Source organism: Lissotriton helveticus, chromosome 5_1, assembly GCF_964261635.1.
Source record: "Lissotriton helveticus chromosome 5_1, aLisHel1.1, whole genome shotgun sequence".
Lineage (NCBI taxonomy): Eukaryota > Metazoa > Chordata > Amphibia > Caudata > Salamandridae > Lissotriton > Lissotriton helveticus.
Window position 1 is genome coordinate 1,896,346,470 of NC_136065.1, and position 23,948 is coordinate 1,896,370,417.

Below are 23,948 nucleotides of genomic sequence, written 5' to 3' on the forward strand. Positions count from 1 at the left end.
TATATATATATATATATATATATATATATATATATATATATATATATATATATATATATATGTTTATACAACATGCCCAAAGCATTGAAAGGGAACACCACTGCGCTCGGCCATCCGGCAGTGAAAAATGCAGGCTGCATCTCGGCTCCAATTAGATTCTTTGGCCAACGCGTTTCAAGGCACTCCGCCTCTTCTTCATGGGCCGCTTTGGGAACACAGGCTGACACTCGGCATTTAAATGCATTTCCGGTGTTTTCATGTACGCACTTGGTGGGCGTGTGCATTTCAAGTTCTGGTGCATGATGGGTGTCAGAGTTTTAAACGCCAGTAGGTTCAACCTGTAGTTTCCTTGTTAAAAAGCATTTTATAAACCTTGAGTAGGTGTTAGAGTCTCGTTACAGCTTTCATTAGCATATAGAACGCAGTGCTCTAAAAGTCTCGAATCGTTCGTGACTAAAGCCTCCTTCAACTGGAAACGTCTTTAATCCAGCTGACGATGGTTCTCCTTTCCACGGCAGGACGGCCGTGCAAGTAATGTTTATACAACATGCCCAAAGCATTGAAAGGGAACACCACTGCGCTCGGCCATCCGGCAGTGAAAAATGCAGGCTGCATCTCGGCTCCAATTAGATTCTTTGGCCAACGCGTTTCAAGGCACTCCGCCTCTTCTTCATGGGCCGCTTTGGGAACACAGGCTGACACTCGGCATTTAAATGCATTTCCGGTGTTTTCATGTACGCACTTGGTGGGCGTGTGCATTTCAAGTTCTGGTGCATGATGGGTGTCAGAGTTTTAAACGCCAGTAGGTTCAACCTGTAGTTTCCTTGTTAAAAAGCATTTTATAAACCTTGAGTAGGTGTTAGAGTCTCGTTACAGCTTTCATTAGCATATAGAACGCAGTGCTCTAAAAGTCTCGAATCGTTCGTGACTAAAGCCTCCTTCAACTGGAAACGTCTTTAATCCAGCTGACGATGGTTCTCCTTTCCACGGCAGGACGGCCGTGCAAGTAATGTTTATACAACATGCCCAAAGCATTGAAAGGGAACACCACTGCGCTCGGCCATCCGGCAGTGAAAAATGCAGGCTGCATCTCGGCTCCAATTAGATTCTTTGGCCAACGCGTTTCAAGGCACTCCGCCTCTTCTTCATGGGCCGCTTTGGGAACACAGGCTGACACTCGGCATTTAAATGCATTTCCGGTGTTTTCATGTACGCACTTGGTGGGCGTGTGCATTTCAAGTTCTGGTGCATGATGGGTGTCAGAGTTTTAAACGCCAGTAGGTTCAACCTGTAGTTTCCTTGTTAAAAAGCATTTTATAAACCTTGAGTAGGTGTTAGAGTCTCGTTACAGCTTTCATTAGCATATAGAACGCAGTGCTCTAAAAGTCTCGAATCGTTCGTGACTAAAGCCTCCTTCAACTGGAAACGTCTTTAATCCAGCTGACGATGGTTCTCCTTTCCACGGCAGGACGGCCGTGCAAGTAATGTTTATACAACATGCCCAAAGCATTGAAAGGGAACACCACTGCGCTCGGCCATCCGGCAGTGAAAAATGCAGGCTGCATCTCGGCTCCAATTAGATTCTTTGGCCAACGCGTTTCAAGGCACTCCGCCTCTTCTTCATGGGCCGCTTTGGGAACACAGGCTGACACTCGGCATTTAAATGCATTTCCGGTGTTTTCATGTACGCACTTGGTGGGCGTGTGCATTTCAAGTTCTGGTGCATGATGGGTGTCAGAGTTTTAAACGCCAGTAGGTTCAACCTGTAGTTTCCTTGTTAAAAAGCATTTTATAAACCTTGAGTAGGTGTTAGAGTCTCGTTACAGCTTTCATTAGCATATAGAACGCAGTGCTCTAAAAGTCTCGAATCGTTCGTGACTAAAGCCTCCTTCAACTGGAAACGTCTTTAATCCAGCTGACGATGGTTCTCCTTTCCACGGCAGGACGGCCGTGCAAGTAATGTTTATACAACATGCCCAAAGCATTGAAAGGGAACACCACTGCGCTCGGCCATCCGGCAGTGAAAAATGCAGGCTGCATCTCGGCTCCAATTAGATTCTTTGGCCAACGCGTTTCAAGGCACTCCGCCTCTTCTTCATGGGCCGCTTTGGGAACACAGGCTGACACTCGGCATTTAAATGCATTTCCGGTGTTTTCATGTACGCACTTGGTGGGCGTGTGCATTTCAAGTTCTGGTGCATGATGGGTGTCAGAGTTTTAAACGCCAGTAGGTTCAACCTGTAGTTTCCTTGTTAAAAAGCATTTTATAAACCTTGAGTAGGTGTTAGAGTCTCGTTACAGCTTTCATTAGCATATAGAACGCAGTGCTCTAAAAGTCTCGAATCGTTCGTGACTAAAGCCTCCTTCAACTGGAAACGTCTTTAATCCAGCTGACGATGGTTCTCCTTTCCACGGCAGGACGGCCGTGCAAGTAATGTTTATACAACATGCCCAAAGCATTGAAAGGGAACACCACTGCGCTCGGCCATCCGGCAGTGAAAAATGCAGGCTGCATCTCGGCTCCAATTAGATTCTTTGGCCAACGCGTTTCAAGGCACTCCGCCTCTTCTTCATGGGCCGCTTTGGGAACACAGGCTGACACTCGGCATTTAAATGCATTTCCGGTGTTTTCATGTACGCACTTGGTGGGCGTGTGCATTTCAAGTTCTGGTGCATGATGGGTGTCAGAGTTTTAAACGCCAGTAGGTTCAACCTGTAGTTTCCTTGTTAAAAAGCATTTTATAAACCTTGAGTAGGTGTTAGAGTCTCGTTACAGCTTTCATTAGCATATAGAACGCAGTGCTCTAAAAGTCTCGAATCGTTCGTGACTAAAGCCTCCTTCAACTGGAAACGTCTTTAATCCAGCTGACGATGGTTCTCCTTTCCACGGCAGGACGGCCGTGCAAGTAATGTTTATACAACATGCCCAAAGCATTGAAAGGGAACACCACTGCGCTCGGCCATCCGGCAGTGAAAAATGCAGGCTGCATCTCGGCTCCAATTAGATTCTTTGGCCAACGCGTTTCAAGGCACTCCGCCTCTTCTTCATGGGCCGCTTTGGGAACACAGGCTGACACTCGGCATTTAAATGCATTTCCGGTGTTTTCATGTACGCACTTGGTGGGCGTGTGCATTTCAAGTTCTGGTGCATGATGGGTGTCAGAGTTTTAAACGCCAGTAGGTTCAACCTGTAGTTTGAGTGCCTTGAAACGCGTTGGCCAAAGAATCTAATTGGAGCCGAGATGCAGCCTGCATTTTTCACTGCCGGATGGCCGAGCGCAGTGGTGTTCCCTTTCAATGCTTTGGGCATGTTGTATAAACATATATATATATATATATATATATACATATATATATATATATATACATATATATATATATATATATATATATATACATATATATATATATATATATACATATATATATATATATATACATATATATATATATATATATATACATATATATATATATATATACATATATATATATATATATATGTGTGTGTGTGTGTGGAGAGAGAGAGAGCTGTTTGTGTTTATATATATGTGTTTATATATATTGTTATATATCCCCCACGCATGGGCAGAAATATTCAAGTGCTTATGACTTTGATGAGGTTACCCCTTGAAGAGAACTAGGATTACAGTTAAGTAACTTATCCAAGCTCTCAAAGTGGTAGCTGTGGAGAGCAGCCTTCAGGCTTATCTTGAAGGAATGTTAAGCAGCTTGTTTTAACAGTTTATTCTGTAGTGTAGATAAGATGAAAAGAAACCACACAGTGTTTAGCAGAAATAAGTCTTTATTACTACACAATATCACTATCACATTGCTATATCTCCTACCCGGAATATCAACACAATACACAAGTATACTTCAAATGCAATCAGGTAAGTAGCACAAAATACAGTGGTCTCCAGGGGGAGACCAAACCATATATTAAGAAAGTGGAATACGAACTGCAAAGGATGACACGACTCGGACCAGATGAGCCAGAAATCACCCATGGTAAGTACTCAGGAACCCCATAGAGGTTGTGTGTAGACTGGAAACACAGTGGGTGTCCAAAGGAAATCAGTAGAGAAGTCGCAGTTGCAGTTATGAAGAAGGTCCCTTCCCAGAGGACCCCGAAGAAACCCTTTGAAAATCAGAAGGTTAGAGAGCCACCCCATCCATGGATGCCCCGGGAAACAAGTTACCTACACCAGGGAGCCAAGTGCATAGGTGTGAAGTGAAGTTGGAACCTGCCGTAGACCGCAATGGAAGACTTCGAAGAAGATGCCTCTAGAGAAGACTGTGAAGGATTCTGGTGGAATCCAAGGATGAATTCTGGTAGGGAAGAACCTGCGAGCAGAGGGGACAGAGCAATGCCACACAGAGGTGACCAGGAGGCACGGAGACACAATGCCCAGCGATATCTGTAGGTTCTGAAGAGTCAACTGTGACCTTGCCACTGCAGCTGTGATGACCGGGCAACACTGAGGAAGATCAAGAGTCGTGCACAAGCTGTCCTACGTCGGATGTTGGTGACTAGGTGGTCGGTGTACGGCGGGAGCACTAACATGCCTTGGTAGCCGCAACTGACGTAGAAGACGAAAAAGGAGCAATGTTGGAACCAGCAAGGTCCAAGCAACTCACCAACAGCAGGATAGTCGGACCAGGCCGAGTAAGCAGGGAAGCCCACTGAAGCAGTAGAAGACCCTCAGGAGGACCCACAGGCAGAAGGCACAGGAGTCACAAAACGACCTCGAGCAGCTCACCAAAGATGAAGACCCACGGTGCAGAGGATGCCGTGAGGACGCTGATCTTGGAGGTAAGAGATGCTGGAGCTTCTTGCAGCCTGAAGATCTCTGGAGTGCAGAGCCAACAAGCTTTGGCGACAGCAAGTTGATGCAGCGCACAGGGGTTCAGTTCCAACGAGAGCTACTGGCCTCAAAATTGCAGAGAGGACAGGACAGGCCTTGAGGGAGTTGCAGAACCGCCACCTGTGTGGCTGAGCCTCGGGATGTCCGTAGGACAACAGGAGCAGCAGACCGGTCAGCTTTGTTGCGGTGCCTGCAGATACAGGAGAGTGACTCCTTCACTCCAGGGGAGATTTCTTCAGGTGTCCTTGATGCCCACAGGTCTGTTAATGAACATGGCAGAAACAGACTACGAAGAAAACTTGAAGAACAGATAGACTAGGAGCAACAGGTGTCTTAGTTGGTGTAGTATCGGTTCCAGTCGAAGTGCAAGTGTCCAGACGGTAGAAGAGAGACGTAGTTTCAGGGTTGAGTTTTGTCCCACGACAAATCTAAGGAACTACCCACAGGTAAACCTTTAAGTAATAGTTGGAAAAACTCTAGTGTCCCTCCCAGAGGAGGGTTTGGACAGAAGGGAAGATACTTCGATGTCTTTCGTCCAGTTTTATACGAGAGTGCAAGACAGGGGCTCCCTGAACTGTCTCAAACTGGCTTATGCAAGGAGGACACCAAATGTGCCTTTCAAAGCAGTCTGGTGCTGGCCAGCACCCCCACCCCAGCCCAGTAGACTACGTCCTGTCTGGGAGGTGTTTACAACTCCCTGTGACAGGAAATCTATTGTTCTATCTTCCCCTTCTCAAGCTCATCTCAGCAGCAGGAGGGCATAATCGTGCCTGGGTCGGCAGCAGCACTAGCTTCCTTGCAGACCCTAAAAGGCTGTTACTGGTAGTACATGGGGGTACCTCAAGGAAGCCCCTCAGTACATGGGATCATACTTCCAACACTCGGTGTGGGGTTATGATTCCAACACATTTAATACCAAACCTGATCGGGTTTGGTGCAGTCACTATATAGTTAGACATCTCGTAATGACTCATGTCCACTATATGTATCCAAATGGCTGACCGCACCTCAGGACTGAAGAGCCTGCATAGGGGTGACTTACAGGTTTTAAGTGTTGTTACCCTAGATATAAGTAAACATATATCTGTCGTGAAAGATGCAAGCACCAACTCACACAGGCTGCAATGGCATGCCTGTAGTCACATTTTAAGTGGACTCCCATGGGTGGCACAATACAAGCTGCATCCCATGGGAGGCCACTGTTGTACCTATGCCCTGGGTACCATATACCAAGAACGTACAAGGGTACAACAGTAGCCAATTGTGGATGTACAGAAGTACTTACCATGGTCAATTCTGGGAGAACGCATAGTGACTGGGGTGCTGGTTAGCAGGATCCCAGTCAGACAAGTCAAAAACATACTGACAGCAAGCAAAAGGAGATCCTACATATTCAATGAAGGAATGTTGGTCTTGAACCAAGTACTCAATATAGCTGCCAACGCATCCACTCTTGTAGCCCATGATTATTGTCATTGTGTCAGTTTGAGCTGTACTTCGTGTTTGACACTTACAGGCCTCAACCGGAAGGAGATACAGGGAATTCTGAATCTTCATTTTCAGAAGGCATCTTATTTGGCAATCATACAGACGATGAGGTGACTTGAATGAAAACAGAAATTGAGACTGGTCTACATGTAATCCTTAAGAAGAAATGAGAACAAAGAAATGCACTCCTAGGGGCCTTAACATCACTGCCACTTTCTCCACAGGGTTCAAACCCTTCTGTGGTCTCTAGGGCAGCAACAGCAACATCAGGGGCAGCCTTTCCACTAACAAAGATATCAGTTGAGAGGCAAATGAATGATAACCAGCAGCAGCAACAGGAAACCCTCGCTCTGGCATTAAACAGTGACTTGCCTCTTTCTTCTGGAGCAGTGATGCATCTCAAAGTACTTGGAAGAGTGGCAAACCATCACAAGCAACACATGGGTTTAAAATATTGTTTGAGAGGGCTATTGTCTCAGGTTTAGAACAACTCCTATGGCAATTTCACCAAAAGTAAATCCGAACTGCATCCAGAGAAACTCCGGCAAAAAAATAACATTCTCTTGCAGGAAAAAAGCCGTCGAGAAAACTCCTCCAAAATTGATTTGAAAGTTGTTTCTGGTACTTTCTGATACAAAATAGTGGGCCCTAGAACAAATTCACACCTATTATGAATCTAAAACAGAGGATTTGTAAATAAAAATGTAAGATCCTAGTGCTTCATCAAATCTACCCGCAGCTCCATGAGGAAGATTGGCAATGCTCATTAGATGCATAAGTCCATGTGGTCATTGCCACAAAACACCAGAGATCCTCAGGTTTATGCTCAGAAATAATCATTTTCAATGCAATTCCTTCTGTTTGACTGCGGGCCGTCACCAAGAACCTTATCAAATCTCATGGCTGTTGTGACAGCGCATCACAGGAGACAAAATATCTTCATTTATGCGTATCTACACAACTGGCTGATCAAAATGTGTGCTCGCAGCAAGCCTGTCAATATTTCCAGCTAACAATTTATACTTTCAACCACTTAGCGCAATACAACTGTCACAAGAACTTGACATCTATTCAGGTCCAGTCACTGCATTATCTGGGAGTGTTTCTGCACACTTTAAAAGCAAAAGTGTATCCTTCTGAGGCCCGACTTGCCTATCCATCTGAAATATTGCAGTCTTCTGAGAACAGCCCATCTGTTAGTGAGGATATTGTTCTCACTGCCTCTTTTATTGTCCTACTACCGAATGTCAGTCTCTACATGAGACCTCTACAACAGTGCCTGGAAGCCCAGTGGAACCAATTTTCAGGTAATTGTTAAAACAAATGTATCCTGTCTCCTCAGGGAGGCCAGTACATAGAATCTGCTTTGTGAAATGGATTGCTATCAGACTTTCTATCTCCGATGGTAGTGACCGATGCTCCCACTCAGGTTGGGTGGAGTGCTCACATGGATCATCTGCAGGTCCAAAGAATATGGTCCTTGAAAGGAAATTACCTACGACATCAATCTGCTGAAATTGAGGGAGGTGCATCCGACTGTGGACGTTGTCCTTCCCTTTTTCAGGAAAGTCTTCCTTCAGTGCATTTCCTGAACAAGCAGAGAAGATCAAGGGTCAGACCTTCATTCCTGGAAACTCCATACATCCAGGAAGTGGAAGCCATAGCCTTCTTTTCAGCGACATTTTTATTCCATTCATTTTACAGGACTGTTGCTTCTTTGCCCAGATTGGTTCCCTCAGATCCACTTATTCAACGGAAATCTCATTGAGGGTGGTAAGATTATGGATTTGTAGGTGGGAGTTGTGAAATAATTTTAAGAATAATAGTCTTGGCATGTCTTACAATATTAATTTCAAACCCTTTCATTCATTCGCGTTTAATGGAACAGCTATGTAAAATAATCAAGCAGAACTCAATTATCTGAACTGCTTTTAAAACATACTTTAAGACAATCTGTGATCCACAGGCAGTAGCTTTACTCACATAAACTGTGTGTACTCGCTCATCAAGGTATGTGGGTGAAATGCCAGGATTACATATGAAATACTTGTATGTTTATATTTGAGATTACCTTTCAGGACATCCGATTCTTTAGTTTTTTGGAGGGACAGTGAATGAAATTAAATGAAAAGACCATTTGTATAGCGCGGTAGCAACCCTCAGGCGTCCTAGCGCTGCAGACATCACGCTTATTTTGCGACATTTAGGAGCTATTCGGGTTTATTAAAAAGCAGGGTTTTTAGGAGTTTACGGAAGACGAGTAGCTTGGGATCTGATCTGAGTTGGAGGGGGAGGGAGTTCCAAAGCTTGGCCGAGTTGTGGGAGAACGAGCGGCCTCCACACCTGGCTCTCTTGAACCTAGGTATTGCGGCCAGGAAGGAAGAGCCCGATCTGAGCTGTCTGGTTGGGTGGTAAGCGGTTATCAGAGGTTGATTGATGGCGGTGCCTGTTCCCCAGAAGGATCGATGTGCACTGCACATTGCTTTAAATTTGATTCTTTCCCTAAATGGGAGCCAGTGGAGATCCTTGAGTCTGGGTTTGACTGGGAGGCGGCTGGGAATTTGGAGGAGGGTTCTGGCTGCACAGTTTTGAATAATCTGCAGTTTGTTTAGGGTGGTCTCGGGGGCCCCTAGATACAGGGCGTTTCCAAACTCTAGACGGGACAAGATTAAACCCTGGACCATTATCTGTCTTGCATGAAAAGGTAGTAGGGGAAGGACTTTATGCAAAAGTCTTAGTAGGCCGAAGCAGGTGGCTGAAAGTTTGGCCGCTTGACAGTTGAAATTAAGGGACTTATCTAGCCAGATGCCCAGGCTTTTGATTGTGTCTTTAGGTGCAGGGGCAGGTCCTAGACATGTGGGCCATAATTGTTCAATGGTGTAGTTGGTGGAACTGACCAGGAACATGAGCTCCGTTTTGTCGCCATTCAATTTGAGGCAGGAAGGTGTCATCCACTCGTTGACTGCTTCCATGCAGTTCTTCAGGCTGTTGGGTGCGTTTTGTGGGGGATTGAGAGCCACCACTAGTTGAGTGTAGTCTGCATAGGTGATGATTTTTACTCTGAAGGGGCGGACGATCTCAGCTAGGGGGCTCATGTATATATTAAATCGTGTGGGGCTCAGGGAGGAGCCCTGTGGTTCGCCGCAGCTAAGGGGCTTGCTGGAAGAGGTGTAGCCGCCCTCAAAGACCTGGAAGGAGAGATTCCTTTGCTGCTGAGTCGGTGCAGTAGGATGTGTGACTCACAGTGTCGAAGGCGGCACTTAGATCAAGGAGGATGATGGCAGTGGAGCCTCCATTGTCTCGGATCCTCCTGGCCTCCTCCGTCACGGCGACCAGGGCGGTTTCGGTCCCGTGGAGGGGGCGGAATCCGGTCTGGGTGGAGTCTAAGAGGTTGTTTGATTCTAGGAACTATGTTAGCACCGTATTGGCATGTTTTTCCAGGATTTTACTTAGCCAGGGCAGCAAAGAGATGGGTCGGTAGTTGGCAGTGTTGTTTTGATCTAGATTTGTTTTTTCCCCCAGGGCTTTAACCATGGCTCGCTTCCATGGGAGAGGGACAATGCCGGTGGATAGGGAGGCGTTGAGTAGTTCCAGAATGGTAGGTAAAATGTAATTAGTGACTGAGAGTAAGGTGCGTGGTGGTGCAGGGTCATTAGGGGAGCCGGATTTTACCTGACGCATGATGGACTCTAGAATGGTAGGGTGTAAGGGAGGGAAATGGTCAAGTATAGTAGGGGGCTGAGCCCCAGGTTCAGGAGGTTTCTTTTGCTCGGTCAGGGGTTGGTGAAAAGAAGTGTAGATAGTTTCAATTTTGCGTAGAAAAAAGTCGGCTAAGTTGTCACAATGGGTTTGAGCGTTCAAGGAGTCTAGGTGTTTTTCTGGTAATTGAAGTAGGGTTTTTGCTATGCGATATATTTCCTTGGGCTTTGAGGCTGCTTCGGTGATTTTTTCCTCAAAAAAAGATGCCTGCGCGCATTTAATACTGGCTTTGTAGGTGTTAATTGCAGCTCTATAGGTAGTTTTTCTAGAGGGGGAGTAATCAAGGCGCCAATTCCTTTCCAACTTTTTGCAGGTGTGCTTCAATTCCCGTAGTTCCGAGGGGTACCAGGGGGCAGTCGTGCTGCTGCCTTTGGATTCAGTAGATTTGATAGGGAGCACGGAGTTGAGTGATTCCGAGATCCATGTGTTATAGTTCTCATTAGCCAGAATGGGGTCGGAGATGCTGGGCGGTCTGGAGGTTTCAAGACCTGCCCCCCACTCAGCTAGGGGGAGTTTCACCCAGTTACAGCTTTTGCGGGTTCCTGGAGGCATAGGGAGGTGTGGGTCTGGAGTGAGCCAGGATAGGGGGATAAGGAAGTGGTCAGTCCATGGAAGAGGTGAGGGGGTCCCTACTTGAAGATCTAAACAATTGGTGAAGATGGAATCGAGGAGATGGCCTTTGATATACATGGGTCGGTTCGGGCACTAGCTGTTTTAGCTGCAGAGCTGAAAGGCTGGTGGTCACTTCTCAGGCATTGGGGTCTGCGGAGTTATCAAAATGAATATTGAGGTCCCCTAGGAGGGTGAAGTTGGATGGGCTATAGGCCAGGTTCGCTATAATCGGTGGGAGGGTGCTGGAGAATTGCCCCACCGGGCCGGGCGGGCGGTATAAGAGCACCCCCGAGAAGGTGCTGGTGGGGGAGAACTCTATAGTAAAGGGGAGACTTTCGCAGTCTGGGATGGAGATGTAAGTGCTACAACATCCGCAACCGTCTTTGTAGATGACTGCTAAGCCTCCTCCCCTTCCCACTTTGCGGTCGCCACCAAGTATTTGATAGCCTTGGGAGAGGGCCTGGACGAGGTCGGGTTCTGACTCAGCTTGCAGCCATGTCTCTGTCAAGAATAAAACGTCGGGGTTAAGCTCTTCTAGCAACATAGAGATTTCTAGAAAGTGTTTGGGGAGGGACTCACAGTTTAAGAGGTACATCCTATGCTGCACAATTTTGGGTGGGGAGGTGGGGTGGAGTCGAAAGCCACACTGAGGGTAGATGGTGTGTTGGGCCGCTAGGTTCCAGGAAGAGAGGCATGTGGCGGGGGTTTCTCTTCTTAGCTTATGTAGGGAGTTTGGGCTGTAACTCCTGATATGGGAGGGTGCACGGGCAGGGGTTGTGGCCCCCGCCATCCGCTGACGGGCGCAGACGGGCTTGCCTTTGGCGCGCCCGCTGCGCGCGTCCGCTAGGTGTGGTGAATGGCATCTGGTTTTTAAGGGGCGGTGCAAGTGAAGTCAGCCAATAGCGCTGCGCCCTCCTCCCCTCTAATCCGGAAGTGTTCAAGTGATCCGCGCCTCCCTCCACATCAATTGGGAAGAATCCCGTGGTGGACCGGGGAGGTGCGGGGAACCGGGTGTCAGAGGGTACAGGAGTGCGGGTAGGTGATGGATATCTTTTAGCCGTAATTCTAAAATGCGGCGAAAAATGGAACAAAAAGCTTTTTTTTAAATAGTTTTAAAGGATATCAGGAGGAGCAGAGAACTGTTGTGGTCTAGCGCGCATCCGCTGCGCGAGTAAAAGGCCTCCGGTTTTATGGGGGGGTGCAAGGGAAGTCAGCCAATATCGCTGCGCTTCCCCCCTCTAACCCTCTAAGTGTTCTACTGATCCGTGCCTCCCTCCACATCAATCGGGAAAAATCCCGTGGTGGACCGGGGAGGTGCGGGGAACCGAGTGTCCGAGGGTACAGGAGTGCAGGTAGCTGATAGATATCTTTTAGCAGTATTTCTAAAATGCGGCAAAAAATGGAACAAAAAGCTTTTTTTTTTTAAATAGTTTTAAAGGATATCAGGAGGAGCAGAGAAATGTTGTGGTCTAGCGCGCGTCCGTCAGTGTGACAGTCTGCCCTGTGATTTTGTAAAGACATTGTGTATGGTTCAGGTACTGAGTTATATGAAACATGCTGATGAGTCTGTATAGTCCGTGGTATTCTGGGACATTTATCAAAAATGTGATAAGAAAAGCAAAGTTATAAATTTAATTTGAAAGCCTAATTAGATTCTACAGCGTAATTTACCATATAGAATTCTGGTAGAAAAGCAAAATAACCTGCTTTATTTGAAAATAACGTCTTTAAAAAGTTGCGTTCCAAATAATTTGTGCTACCCAGAACCACAACAGTTCTGAGCGGTTTACTTTTCAGTTGAATTTAACTTCAAGATTTTAAACTTAAATATGTATTTTCAGGGAAGTATGAAAAACAGTATGCTGGACCCTGGTTCAGAAACCATGACGATAATATCTCATTCATTCTCTTTGTAGCTCTGATTCAATTCTGGATCCAGATGGCGACTTCGACATTGACGACACCATGGATGTTGCCCGACATGTGGAAGAACTTTTGCGGAGGCCCATGGAAAGCCAATGGATCTCCCACGCCCAGTCTTGACATCCCCTCTGCCACCCTGCCGACTGAATGGAGTCTTGTGTGTGCGCGTGTGTGGGTCGCACCCATTCAACTGCTTCTATTTGGAGACGATATTCATAATGTGAAATGTTAATACTAGTTGTTCATTTGGTATTTCGTGCATGGTGATGCAAGTGTTTCATTTTCTATAAAACAAAGGTTTCGTAGCTCGTGGGTTGGCTCATCGACACGTGGCGCTGCAGCATTAGATGCTGCAGTGGTAGTGATATTTTCTGTTGTACAAAAGGCATTTGGCTGAGTGCATGGTTTTGCTGTTTCTCCTTTTTAAGATTTCTAGGTTTTCCTTTCGCGGGACGCCCACTGTATAAATAGGGGGTCAACTAAAAAGAGTTTTAATTTGTTCTACCCATCGCTTCACCTACATAAATATATATATATATACAAGTATATATATTTTTAAACGAGAGAAACCAGCTTTGCTGGTTTATTAAATCACTTTATTTAATTGCACAACTATTCTCTTTTGCTTTTTAAAGCCAGTTGCTGGTGTAAAGACCATGTTGCTGAGCAATCAATGCCACACTGGGTTTAAAACGGTGTCAAACCATAGTAGTTACACTGATTTGTCGTGTTCTGGCTATTGGGAAGGACGATGTGTCTTTCTGCTTAATAATGAAGCTTTAAAACTGTCCAGTGATTGGGGTGGCACCTGCCCACATACATATGGCATGCTGCATTTGAAATGGTACACCAACCCAGGAGGACCAATTGAAAAAAAGAAAACTGCTTCTCTAATATATCGAAATACTGGCCCTATAGGTGCCCGTAATATATATGTCTGAGTATACTTTTTAGGTAAATATGATGAGAAATTATGGAATCGATACATCTTTACAAAGCACCATCCCTGTATGCTATTTATGACGCTATAATCTTTTGCTTCAAGAGGTCTTGATATATTTGAGACCTTTATCCTGAGTTAAGATCCCCTGTCCTGAATTGAAATATTACTCTCTATAAGAGAGACCCCTTCTCTTCTCGGAAATTGCAGCGGAGCTCCTATCTGATCTTAGTAGAATACTTGGAGAAACCCATGTGAATAATCTAGTGTGGTGATCTTCCCAGCCTCCCTTCTGACCCCCTGAGGCCTTTTGCTGAAATTCTCACCTTCCTTGTGGCTTCCAGCATGTTTCTCTGATCCACAGGGTGTGTGTGGCTTTTGCATCAGTGGTGTGCTCTTTAGTGGCCGGCTTTTCTGCTAATTGTAGCATGGCTAACGCTGGTGCTGACTCCTTCTACCACTGGACATCGTCCTTCGCTTCGGGCAGCTGGCTCCCTAAAGGTAATGCTTTCCAAAAGAAAAGACACAACCTGTTTGATGAGGATAGTGTCAACGGCTTTGCTTGCTGACGCGTTTATGTAACTTGTTGGCATACAAATACTGAAAGACCTCCACAGCGCTCAAACACTGTACTTCAGCGTATTTCCTGCCTAGTTTTGTATGAAACTTGCTTTCATCTACAAAAGGTGGTATTTATTCAGTTATGTTCTTCTCTCAACATCATAAAAACTATTCCCGTTGGTTCTCCTGAATTTGGTGGCAAAAGCGTAGTATCCGTAGTTATGCAGTTAAAGATCATCAACATCATATTACTGTCGGCACCAATTGTCCCATCTGTTTATCTCGAGTTAACTGCCTTTTACAAAGAAAGCCATTTAGCTGTGGGGGTTAGTTGTTGTGTTTTATTCAGCGGGTGGGAAGTAGTGGAAAGGGTTTTTTAAGTGGGTGGTTACAGAACGGGTGATTTTTTTCTTTCTGTTTTTTTGGTATTGTTAATCTACACAGTTTTGTATTTCATTTTTTTAAATAGCTACTTATCATTGCGTGTATGTATGCACATATGTTTCTTGTCATATTTTTGTTACATTTAAATGGTGAATTTTAAAGGTGATAGGTCGTTCTTTCGCTTCTTTTACCTCGGATTTCCTTTCCTTCTGTGAATATCCTCCTGCCCTTAACTTTCATCCAATCTACCATTATCACCTGTGGTCATTCTCTCTCCCTTCGCATCAACACTGTCCATTTATATACAATTGTCTTTAGAGCTGTTGATGCTTTTCATGTTGGATCTTCAGGCAAGTCCCACTCCACATCCAAAGTTATCAAATTCAGAGGACTTCCATTAGCTTGCAGCCCAGATGTCTAGAAATAACATTTCCAAATCAGTGGTTTAATATTTGTTCTCTCTTCTCATTCCTTCCTATTCCTGTTGAAGTAGAAATGAAGGTGATAGAATATAGAATTTTCCTCCATCCAGTGAGTGATCATGTGAGCTTTGACAAACTAGCTATGATGCTCAGGTTCTCATTTGTTTTTCACTCTTCTATGAGGTTCACACTGAAGGTGCAGTGAGATAGAGGGATTGGTCAGATGTTTAAATGGACAATCTGTGATTCAGAATTGCCAATAATAGTTTTTATCATGTCAAAAACCGAGCTTTTTAATTGGTTCAGGTTCATTATGTAGTCTTCTCTGAGAAATTATCATCATTTCCAATATAGCTGCCCCACTTACCTCTTAGAAAGAGGTAAGTGGGGTAGAAAGAAACCAGATGTGCAGCCTACATGACTGTAAATGCCACCTGATGCGGACATACATGATTGATCCTCTGTTATCACATCATGTGTTTGAGCATGAACATTTATTCTGTGGCAATTGGGGGGGGGGTGTATGTTTGGGGCATGGTGCACCCCAAAACCCCTAATGTTCATATACGTGGCCTATGACTACAGTCATTCAGTTGTGATGTGTATACAAATGTGGCATGTCATATAACATTGCACATCCAGATGTAGAATGGCACTTTAAGCATTTAGAACAGAACTGTGCATGAGGCAGTGTTGTTTCAGGGAGAGTATTGCACAATTGTGGATTGAACTTGTGTATGCAAATAATTCAAGGTATTGTGTCTCATAAACAGCTGAAAACTGGATGTGATACAATCTGAATGAGGGTTGTTTCTCCTGAATATTGTTTAAAGTGAGGAACTCTCCTGTTGGCGATTGTTGCTTTCACCTTACGTTGCAATATACTACTGGATGCCACGTGGTTTCGTATACATGAAAAATGTGGGTCTTTAATTTAATTCAGGGAAGACTACACATGCCTCATTGCAGTAGAGGATAACACTGCTTAGAACGTGGGCAGGAAAGCACTGTGCTGTATGGAGGTTACAGTTACTCTGATTTACTCTATGTGGTGTTCTATAAGTCAGAGTAGCTGAGAATACAATATAGCCTTGTAGTTAGGTGATTAGTGTGGATTATTGTAGCCAAGTATAGTCATATAAATTTAAGTCGTCATGTGCAGGGTGAACATTGAGTTGTCCCATCAGGTCGTAGAGCAGTATAGGCCATAGAATTGTTACTTGCACCATAGTCTTGAATATAATGCATTGGCTTACCTTACATGTATGCCTGAGGGTATTGATTTAGAAATCTATAGAAGTAAGTTAATCTTGTGTTCAGAAGCCTGTTGCATTGGAAGTCTGTATGTAGAGTTATGTAGATAATATATAGACATGGACATTTAAAGTATGTGGTGTAAGGGTCACCGAAATATGAATTTTGAGTGTTGTGCAATCTCTGGTACAGAGCAGTGCTTAACAAAAGGAGGTACTTGTGTGCTTTTGTGCTTTTCAAAGTGAATACTGCGATAACTGCAGTTGTACAGAGGGGTTTACGGTTATTCTGTGCAGTGACTGTTGCAACACGCAGAAACTATTCTCTTACTCTCCAGTTCTGTCTGCTTGAAATGTACTTGTATGGTCTTTTGGTGTTATGGAAAGTACCTAACGCTGAGACTGAGCAAATGATATGATGAATTGGAGAATGTTTACTGACACCTTTATGCAGAGAAACATTCTAAGTTTGTGATACAATGGTTGCTTTTTGTGAGTATTTTCTTTGAAGTGACTAGGAAATACGAAGATTTGACTAGTGTTGAATAAAAGGATGATCCTCTGTTATGATTCAGTAATAGGTATAGAAGAAACAGATTTGGAATGGCAAACCTGGAGAGGCTTCCCCTCTGTCTTTGCTCAAATGGTGTCCCATTATAAAGATGTATAGCTCAAAAGCAATAGACACTCGTACTGAGCGAGTAGGTCCTCAAGCAACCTGTTACCAACTACTGGTCTCACCCTTCAAACCACTGACTCGCTAGTAGTGACATGTTCACCTCCACAAACTGAACAGGCTCTGTTTGTGTTATAAATCCCAGAACCATTTAGAAAGTCATCCCAAGGGTACAAAATAGGCCTCAATGCCACAATGGTAGACTGTGTGCTGTATAAATAATTAAAAAACAATAACGCGAGGAGTCCAAAATGGTTGTACGGGTATATAAGGTACCAATTAGACGGTTGCTTTGCAGTTCACAGACAAGGTAGTATAAGATGCTCTGTGACTTCCTAGCTAGATTTACACTATTTAATAAATGCTGCGTACATAAATGCACAAGACCTTATCCCCAAGCCTCCTCTATCACCAAGCACCTTTCCCCCATGATCTCGTATTTCTTATCAAGATTTTCTCTTAAATGATAGTAGTGGGGAAGTAATTTAAGAACATGTCTCCAAAACAACTGCCCATAGAAAGAGAAAGACTTTTAACTGTAGACCACGGATTGGATGAAAGAAGAAAGACTTAAGGGCAGTTGGGTGTCTGGAAATTGGGAGGAGATTCCTAGCCTGGAAGCGGCTTCACATTACCTTTAAAATTCAAGTTGGGGAAATAATACACCTACCACAGAAAAAATTGTGTAATTTAAAAATGTTCATAGTAGTGTTGATTCATTCCAGAGAATGGATCCTTCAGGTTGTTCAGGAAAGACATAGTATATTGAAGAGAATTGTTCATGTTTTTATATGTATATTGCCTCCCAGAAATTTTCTAAAAATGTTTATTTTTCCTCTTTTGCCATGAGATGCTTGTGAGAGTTTGACTTTCTCTACAGTCTATGCTTATTCGGCTTTTACAACTGTTTCTGTCGTTTGCTTTGCATGAATGTAAATGAGTCAGGACAGAGGGGGTCTGTTCTTGTCAAAGGAGCCAACCGGCTACTGATTGTGTGAAAGAGTAGTCATAATAACAACGTGTTAGAAACTCTGAGAACACTGCTGCCCTCACGACAATACCTTCACATTGTGCAAGCCATGGTGGAAAGTGTTCAGCTACATCTGGGTGATGTAAGAAAGATGTTTTTGGTACAAACCACAGAGAGGATAATGAATGTTGGTGGACTCTTTTATTTAACCACAAACATATTAAAAAGATGATTTGGTAAATGCTTCATCAAAGTATAGCTTCCGTATTAACAGTCATGTCTGCGTTAGTCAGAACAATACGCTTATTTTGTATGGTATTTGACTTTACTGTTCTGTACTATGACCAGTATCACATCATTTTGGCATACTCTGGGCTAAGGAGATCTTGGTTTCTCTGCTAATGAAATTCTGTATGACACACGATTGAACATTTCATTCTATGTCGTTACAATGCAGGAGCCACATAATTCCTAATTGGACTTGAGAGATGATCCGCAGTTAAAAAACAAAGGTTAGGAAAGAATGCATTCTGTATTCTCCATCCTGGCACAATACATCTTTAGAAACATCACAGATAATACCAGGCCAGCCTTCCCACCAAAATAGCTACCGTACTTATCTTAAAAAACTTGAAACACAAAAAATACAATGTGGCCTTGTAATTAGTCGATATGGATTATTGTAGGAAAGGTTGGCAATGTAGATTTTAGTTGTCAAGTGCAGGGTGAACATTGAGGCGTGGACCATTACATGCAAGATAGCTTTGAATTTAATGCTCTTAGTAAGATTGAAACCTTCCTCCACAGGGAGGAAAGTGGACCGGTTATCTTTGGTTTTAGATTAGACTTAGACCACAGAATGGCTAATTGGTTTATTAAGTTGATTTGTCCTCGACTTGCACTACCGACGTCTTTGCTGTACCTGGCTAAATGGCTTATTACCAGCATGTAGCTATCTATATATTTGTATGTCTTAGGAGTGAAGCATGTGCCATCAGCAACCTTAAAATCTTAATGTCACAGAAAGAGGAAAAAGCATACACCAGCAAGTCACTCAACACCAGCACGCATAAGTTATGAGGTAGTGATCTGCTAAGACGTTTGTTTTGCCTGGTTGTTATGTGCTGCATTTGGACAAGGTTTTCGAAAGAGGAAATAAAGTGCTGAGTTTTTAGATGAGAGCAAAAAAGATACCACAAATATTAGATTGGTGAAATTGCCATGAGTAAGCACCTTTTGGGCAGGTTCATTGTATGGAGTTCTGACTGGCTTGGGATCTTTGACCAACAATGAAGCCTTTGTTTTCCTATGTTCTCCCAGTTTACACCCTATGTACCTCTTCCATTTATTTGCTTGAGCTATGCTTCTGCAGCTTCTGTCACCCACACCGACCTACAGTCCGTCGCGGTGAGGTCATCAGGTTAAATCGCAGTGCCCCCAACCGGCATTCTGTCCCATTAGATGGGGGCTAAACAACTTAATGGAAATGGCTTGACTGCTTAACAGTTTATTCTAAGGTGCTGGTGATTGTAGGTCAGGTCATTTGGGATGAACACCTTATTTGTTGATCTCTCTATAATGAGTTGGTCCTTGTTATCCACCTTTGTGTAAAAACCACCAAACATGGCAAACATTGGCACCCCTTTTGGCATTTAGGCATATAAACAGTGAGCAAGCAAGTCCCTTCATGCCCACTTCAGCAGTTTTTATGTGCAGGGTTGGCAGTTGGAAAAGCTTGCAATGCTCTGGTGGACTATAGACCCACCCCAGTAATCCTAATACGTTCTCCGATACGTTTGTGTGCATCAAATCTGCATCCTAGGTTCACCTGAGCACTTAAAGCCAATTACAGCTTGCAACATACAGAATTCTCATTAGCCCAGGAAAACGTTATATTAAACAATGTGCATGGTTTCTTAATAGTTTATATGTTCTCTGATTGAGAAAGCACGCACTCGATGTCCTTTCTATCAGAAAACATTACCATAGGCTCTGCCAACAGTTTGGTGGGTGATCTCATGGACCTTGGCCTAGCATAGTTTGGGAGTGTGTATGCATTGGACTGCAGCTTATATCGTATCAGAAACATGCTGCAGTTTCCGGATGTCAGGCCTTACTGATGCAGGAATCCTCACCCGCATGCATTGGGAATGCCAGCAGAAGAGGGATAGCGGTAGTGTTTCTGGTAACATTTGTGTTTTGCATAGTGCTTACTGCCACTGCGTGGCTATGTAAATAGCAAGTGTTGCTATTGCCGAGATCCGTGACTACATAGTTCATGTTCAGAGTTGGAAGGGTGGTAGTGCATATTTCCTTTTTAATTTTAAAATAGAAAAAAGCTTTTATGAAGGGACTGCAATGAAAAATAGGCGAAAAGTGTTTGTGTCCTAAGGTGCCAGAGGGTCCACGTTCAGGGTGATCAAACGAGATCTTGCTGAAGTCTATACTAGTAAAAGAAAGTGAAATGCAGCGCTTTTACATTAACTCATTTTAAAAATCAAGTTGAGCTTATTTTGTTAGTGTCCTCAGCATACATCCATTGACGTAGCACAGTGCAATATGGCAATCAGTGGCTCCCGTGGAACATTTTGCATTTGAAACTGCAGACATGAGAAGATTTTCAAAAAGTTAATACAATTATGTTTTAAAAATTACCTCGATATGACTTCAGACAGCGAAGGTCACGGTTCACATCACTTTCTGAATTCTGAGGGTAACTGCTTTTTAGGCTGGCAGGAGGCACATGGTTTAGATATATGTGGCTGGCAGGAGGCACAAGGTTTGAGATATATGTGGCTGGCAGGAGGCACAAGGCCACTTGGCTGTATATGGATGGCAAAGAAGCTTGCCAGGAGCAACTTTCTCTTGTCAGTTCTGGAATCCCAGAATCCTTGGCCATCTGGCCCTTCAGGAGCAATGGCAGATCAGTCGCACAGGATTCAAAACCAAATATCTTTTAAACGAGAAATGAGTCATTGGCATGTCTACACATAAGCAAATATTATATGTTTTTGATGTCAATTCACAGTTACATTCAATTCTTCTTTCACCGACATAGATATGTCCAGTTGTGAATACTGTATTATAATTACATGCCATCGTGACTCCCCACAATTATGTCCTCGATTTTGCCCATTTCAAAGTCAAAGCAGAAAAGCCATATAGTACGAAAAAAAGTTTTATTGACAGAATGGGACGTGCACAACGTTTTTGTAGAGAAAAAGAGAAAAGATTAAAAAGTGAATATAATTTAAAAACGGAAATTATGTACTTTTGATAATTTTCTTTAAAAAAAATAATCTTTATTACATAAATTTAATTATTTCAAATACATATTTTAGTGTTTAAAGCGAACTAGTAAATGGCACCAATAAAGTATTGTCTACTATTCGGGGCACTTGTTTTCTGTGTGTTTTTGGGAGGAATCGTATAAAACAAAAAGCATTATCTCAAAGCATACTTGAAATGTATTTTTTTTATCTTGACTGCTTTATTATTATTTTATGGTCAAGTCCATGATTTGTGCATGGATTTTTACCCGCTTTATCTAATTTTCACATTTTAAAAGTAATATGTTAGCACTCGTTAGCACTTGCACTTATGCCTTTTTACCACCATCCATCACACCCTGTTTTAGCTCTTCTATTTTTCATTTATTATAGCCATTTTCTGTGTGTGTTTTGCATGTTTTTTTCACTTAAGAGTTCGTTTTGGGAATTGATTGACTATAGCAATAAATACACATCACTGAAACATCAGACTCTGGATATCAGGACCTGAAGAATTAAAATGTTTACCTAAATTGATGATGGGGCAAAAGTGGCAAGAAGGGCAGAGAGAGGAGAATAATTGAGAAATTGTTTATTCCGTTCATCTCATTATAAAACAAGCATTGGCATAGCCAATAGGTCTCGCTTTTGGGACCTTATAAGTATTTAGTTATGCAGCCCTACCAGCTCTAAGGTTGCTTATAAATAACCAGAAAAGGGATGAGGCATCCACAAATATAGAGCTGAATGCTTAAAGGCTGAGCCTGTCCTACACACTACACCATTCTAGAGGGAACAGGTAATAACTAGAAGTATCAATTAAAGAGAATACAGTGGGACCTGTCGAAGGAGGATGAAGTGGAGAGGGTGTGAGGAAAAGCTACCCACTAAAGAAATTACAAAAATGCAGCACTTATCCCAAGGACAGGTGTTTGTTGACTTATGTATAAGAACTCTGTATGCACACCTGAAAGCTAACATTAGGTTATGGAAGAAAGCACCAAGCTGGAGACACACAACGATAACAGGGGGGTCGTGGGACTCTGCGCTGCCAGAGTATAGGAGACACTTTTTGGACACGCTGCTATGTTATGCCTATGGGACATAGTTTCTACAATAAACACACTCACGAACTTGTGCCAAACTCGGGCTTGATAGAATTTCATGAATTCTTCCGTAAATGCATTACCACAGCAGGCAGTGCTTTGTCGGTAAAGATGGAGAATCTCCCACAGTGGCAAGGTTACCACTGGTAGCTTCCGCATCTTTACTGCGCTGTTTATTGGCAGCTTTCAGCTACTGGCATGACCATAAGACATAACCGGTAACGATTAAATGTAGCAAAAAGGCCAAAATGGCACCATTGCTGACCATTATTACCAATCACCTGCATTTCTGAAGTGTTTTAATGATGGCCTTGGTGGACGCACCTCAACAGTTGCAGACAACTTGATCACCCTGAAGGTTTCCGGAGCATCGCCCGGTCAGACAGCCCACCCCGTGATGAGACCAAATACTCAGCAGCCACAGTGGGAGGCGGTCAGGATTCAAACTTGGTTAACCACGAAATAAAACAAAGAACTGCGTGCGGAGCCTGAAAGTGTAATGATTGCTTTTGTTGTCAGACTATAACATTTTGTAAAACTAAATTTGGGGATAAAAATTTGCGTAGTAGGGACACGTGGCCACCTGGCGACCGTATTCACCGTTACACAATCCCCTTAGAGTGTGTGTTTGTATTTTGCATAATTTCAACGTGACACCACAAGGCCACTTCACGGCACTCGTCATGCTGTTAACACAAAACACAAAACCGCCGCACCATTCACTAGGAGGTGCAGCTATCTCAGCTAGGGCTTACTTTCGGAGTGATTACATTAAACAGCTCGGCAGTGCCCACGAAGGCGAGCAGTGGGCGGAGAGTGCCCCAAACAAAGGAAGTTTGGAAACAGTATGGACAAAGAAGCGAGAACTAACTCGAATGAAGCGCGGCAGAAACCTCAAGGCGGGTTCACGAGGTACGACTTGGTCTCAGTAACAGGAAGTTAACGTGCCGTCCGTTCCGGAAGAGGGTCGACCCAAACACTCCTCGAGGTCCTCGACCTCGGAATACGGAAGTGCATCGCAGTCTGGGGCCATCAAAAAATAGAGTGGTGGTCATTTGGCAGGCCTGAGTCACACGGAAATGGGCACCATGCCAACGCCACCTCACTGCAGTCGCCACAAAAGCTGCGTTATCAGAAGCGAGGTGAGTAACCGGAGAAAGCCGCAAACCTGCCTGCTTTTCAGGAGAACAGGATGGCGCCGACATCAGTTCAAAGCTCCCACATGGTCTCTAAGGATATTTCAAAATTACAGTCTACCGACTTTACCAAAATACTACAAAACCTTTACATTTCAAACTAAAACCACTAGCACAGTAAGAAAAGAATACCCTTAAACATGAATTTATCCCACATAATAAATCAGTGTATGAGATGTAAAATTTGTAAAGTAGAGGTCTCTCTAAAGTGTTTGTTAGCAGCCGCCGCCACATTCCAGGGTTGTCGAGTCTGGCCAGTTTTAAAGCCACTTCATGCCGCTTTCTTCCGACACCCTATCCTTCCTGTCACTTTGCATAACTCTTGGAATATCCTTTTCTTCACTGCCTCTGAAATGCAGAAAAACATGCAAGACAAAAAAATATTATTTTCATCCTACATCTAGTCATCAAGCGCGCGCGGCAGCACTGTCAACAGAGTGATAGGGATTCGACTGCAATAGTGAATCGCGGCTTCAGAGAGATGTTTGCTCCCGCGAGTGAATCGCGGCTTCATAGAGATG

The 23,948-nt window shown here is 43.7% G+C and overlaps 1 protein-coding gene across 8 annotated transcripts in view; it reads left to right on the forward strand.

The window, feature by feature from the left end:
- Positions 1 to 13,532, forward strand: part of LOC144755958 (signal transducer and activator of transcription 5B) — a 1,707,375-nt gene extending 1,693,843 nt beyond the window's left edge. For 7 of the 8 annotated variants that reach the window (XM_078645400.1, XM_078645396.1, XM_078645397.1 and 4 more), the window contains one exon: positions 12,644 to 12,955. In XM_078645400.1, coding sequence (XP_078501526.1) covers positions 12,644 to 12,770 — 127 coding nt within the window. In that variant the 3' untranslated portion in view covers positions 12,771 to 12,955. Of the gene's footprint in view, positions 1 to 12,643 lie in introns of all 8 variants that reach the window. The other variant, XM_078645393.1, reaches the window with a different exon arrangement.
- The last annotated feature ends 10,416 nt before the right edge of the window (positions 13,533 to 23,948 follow it).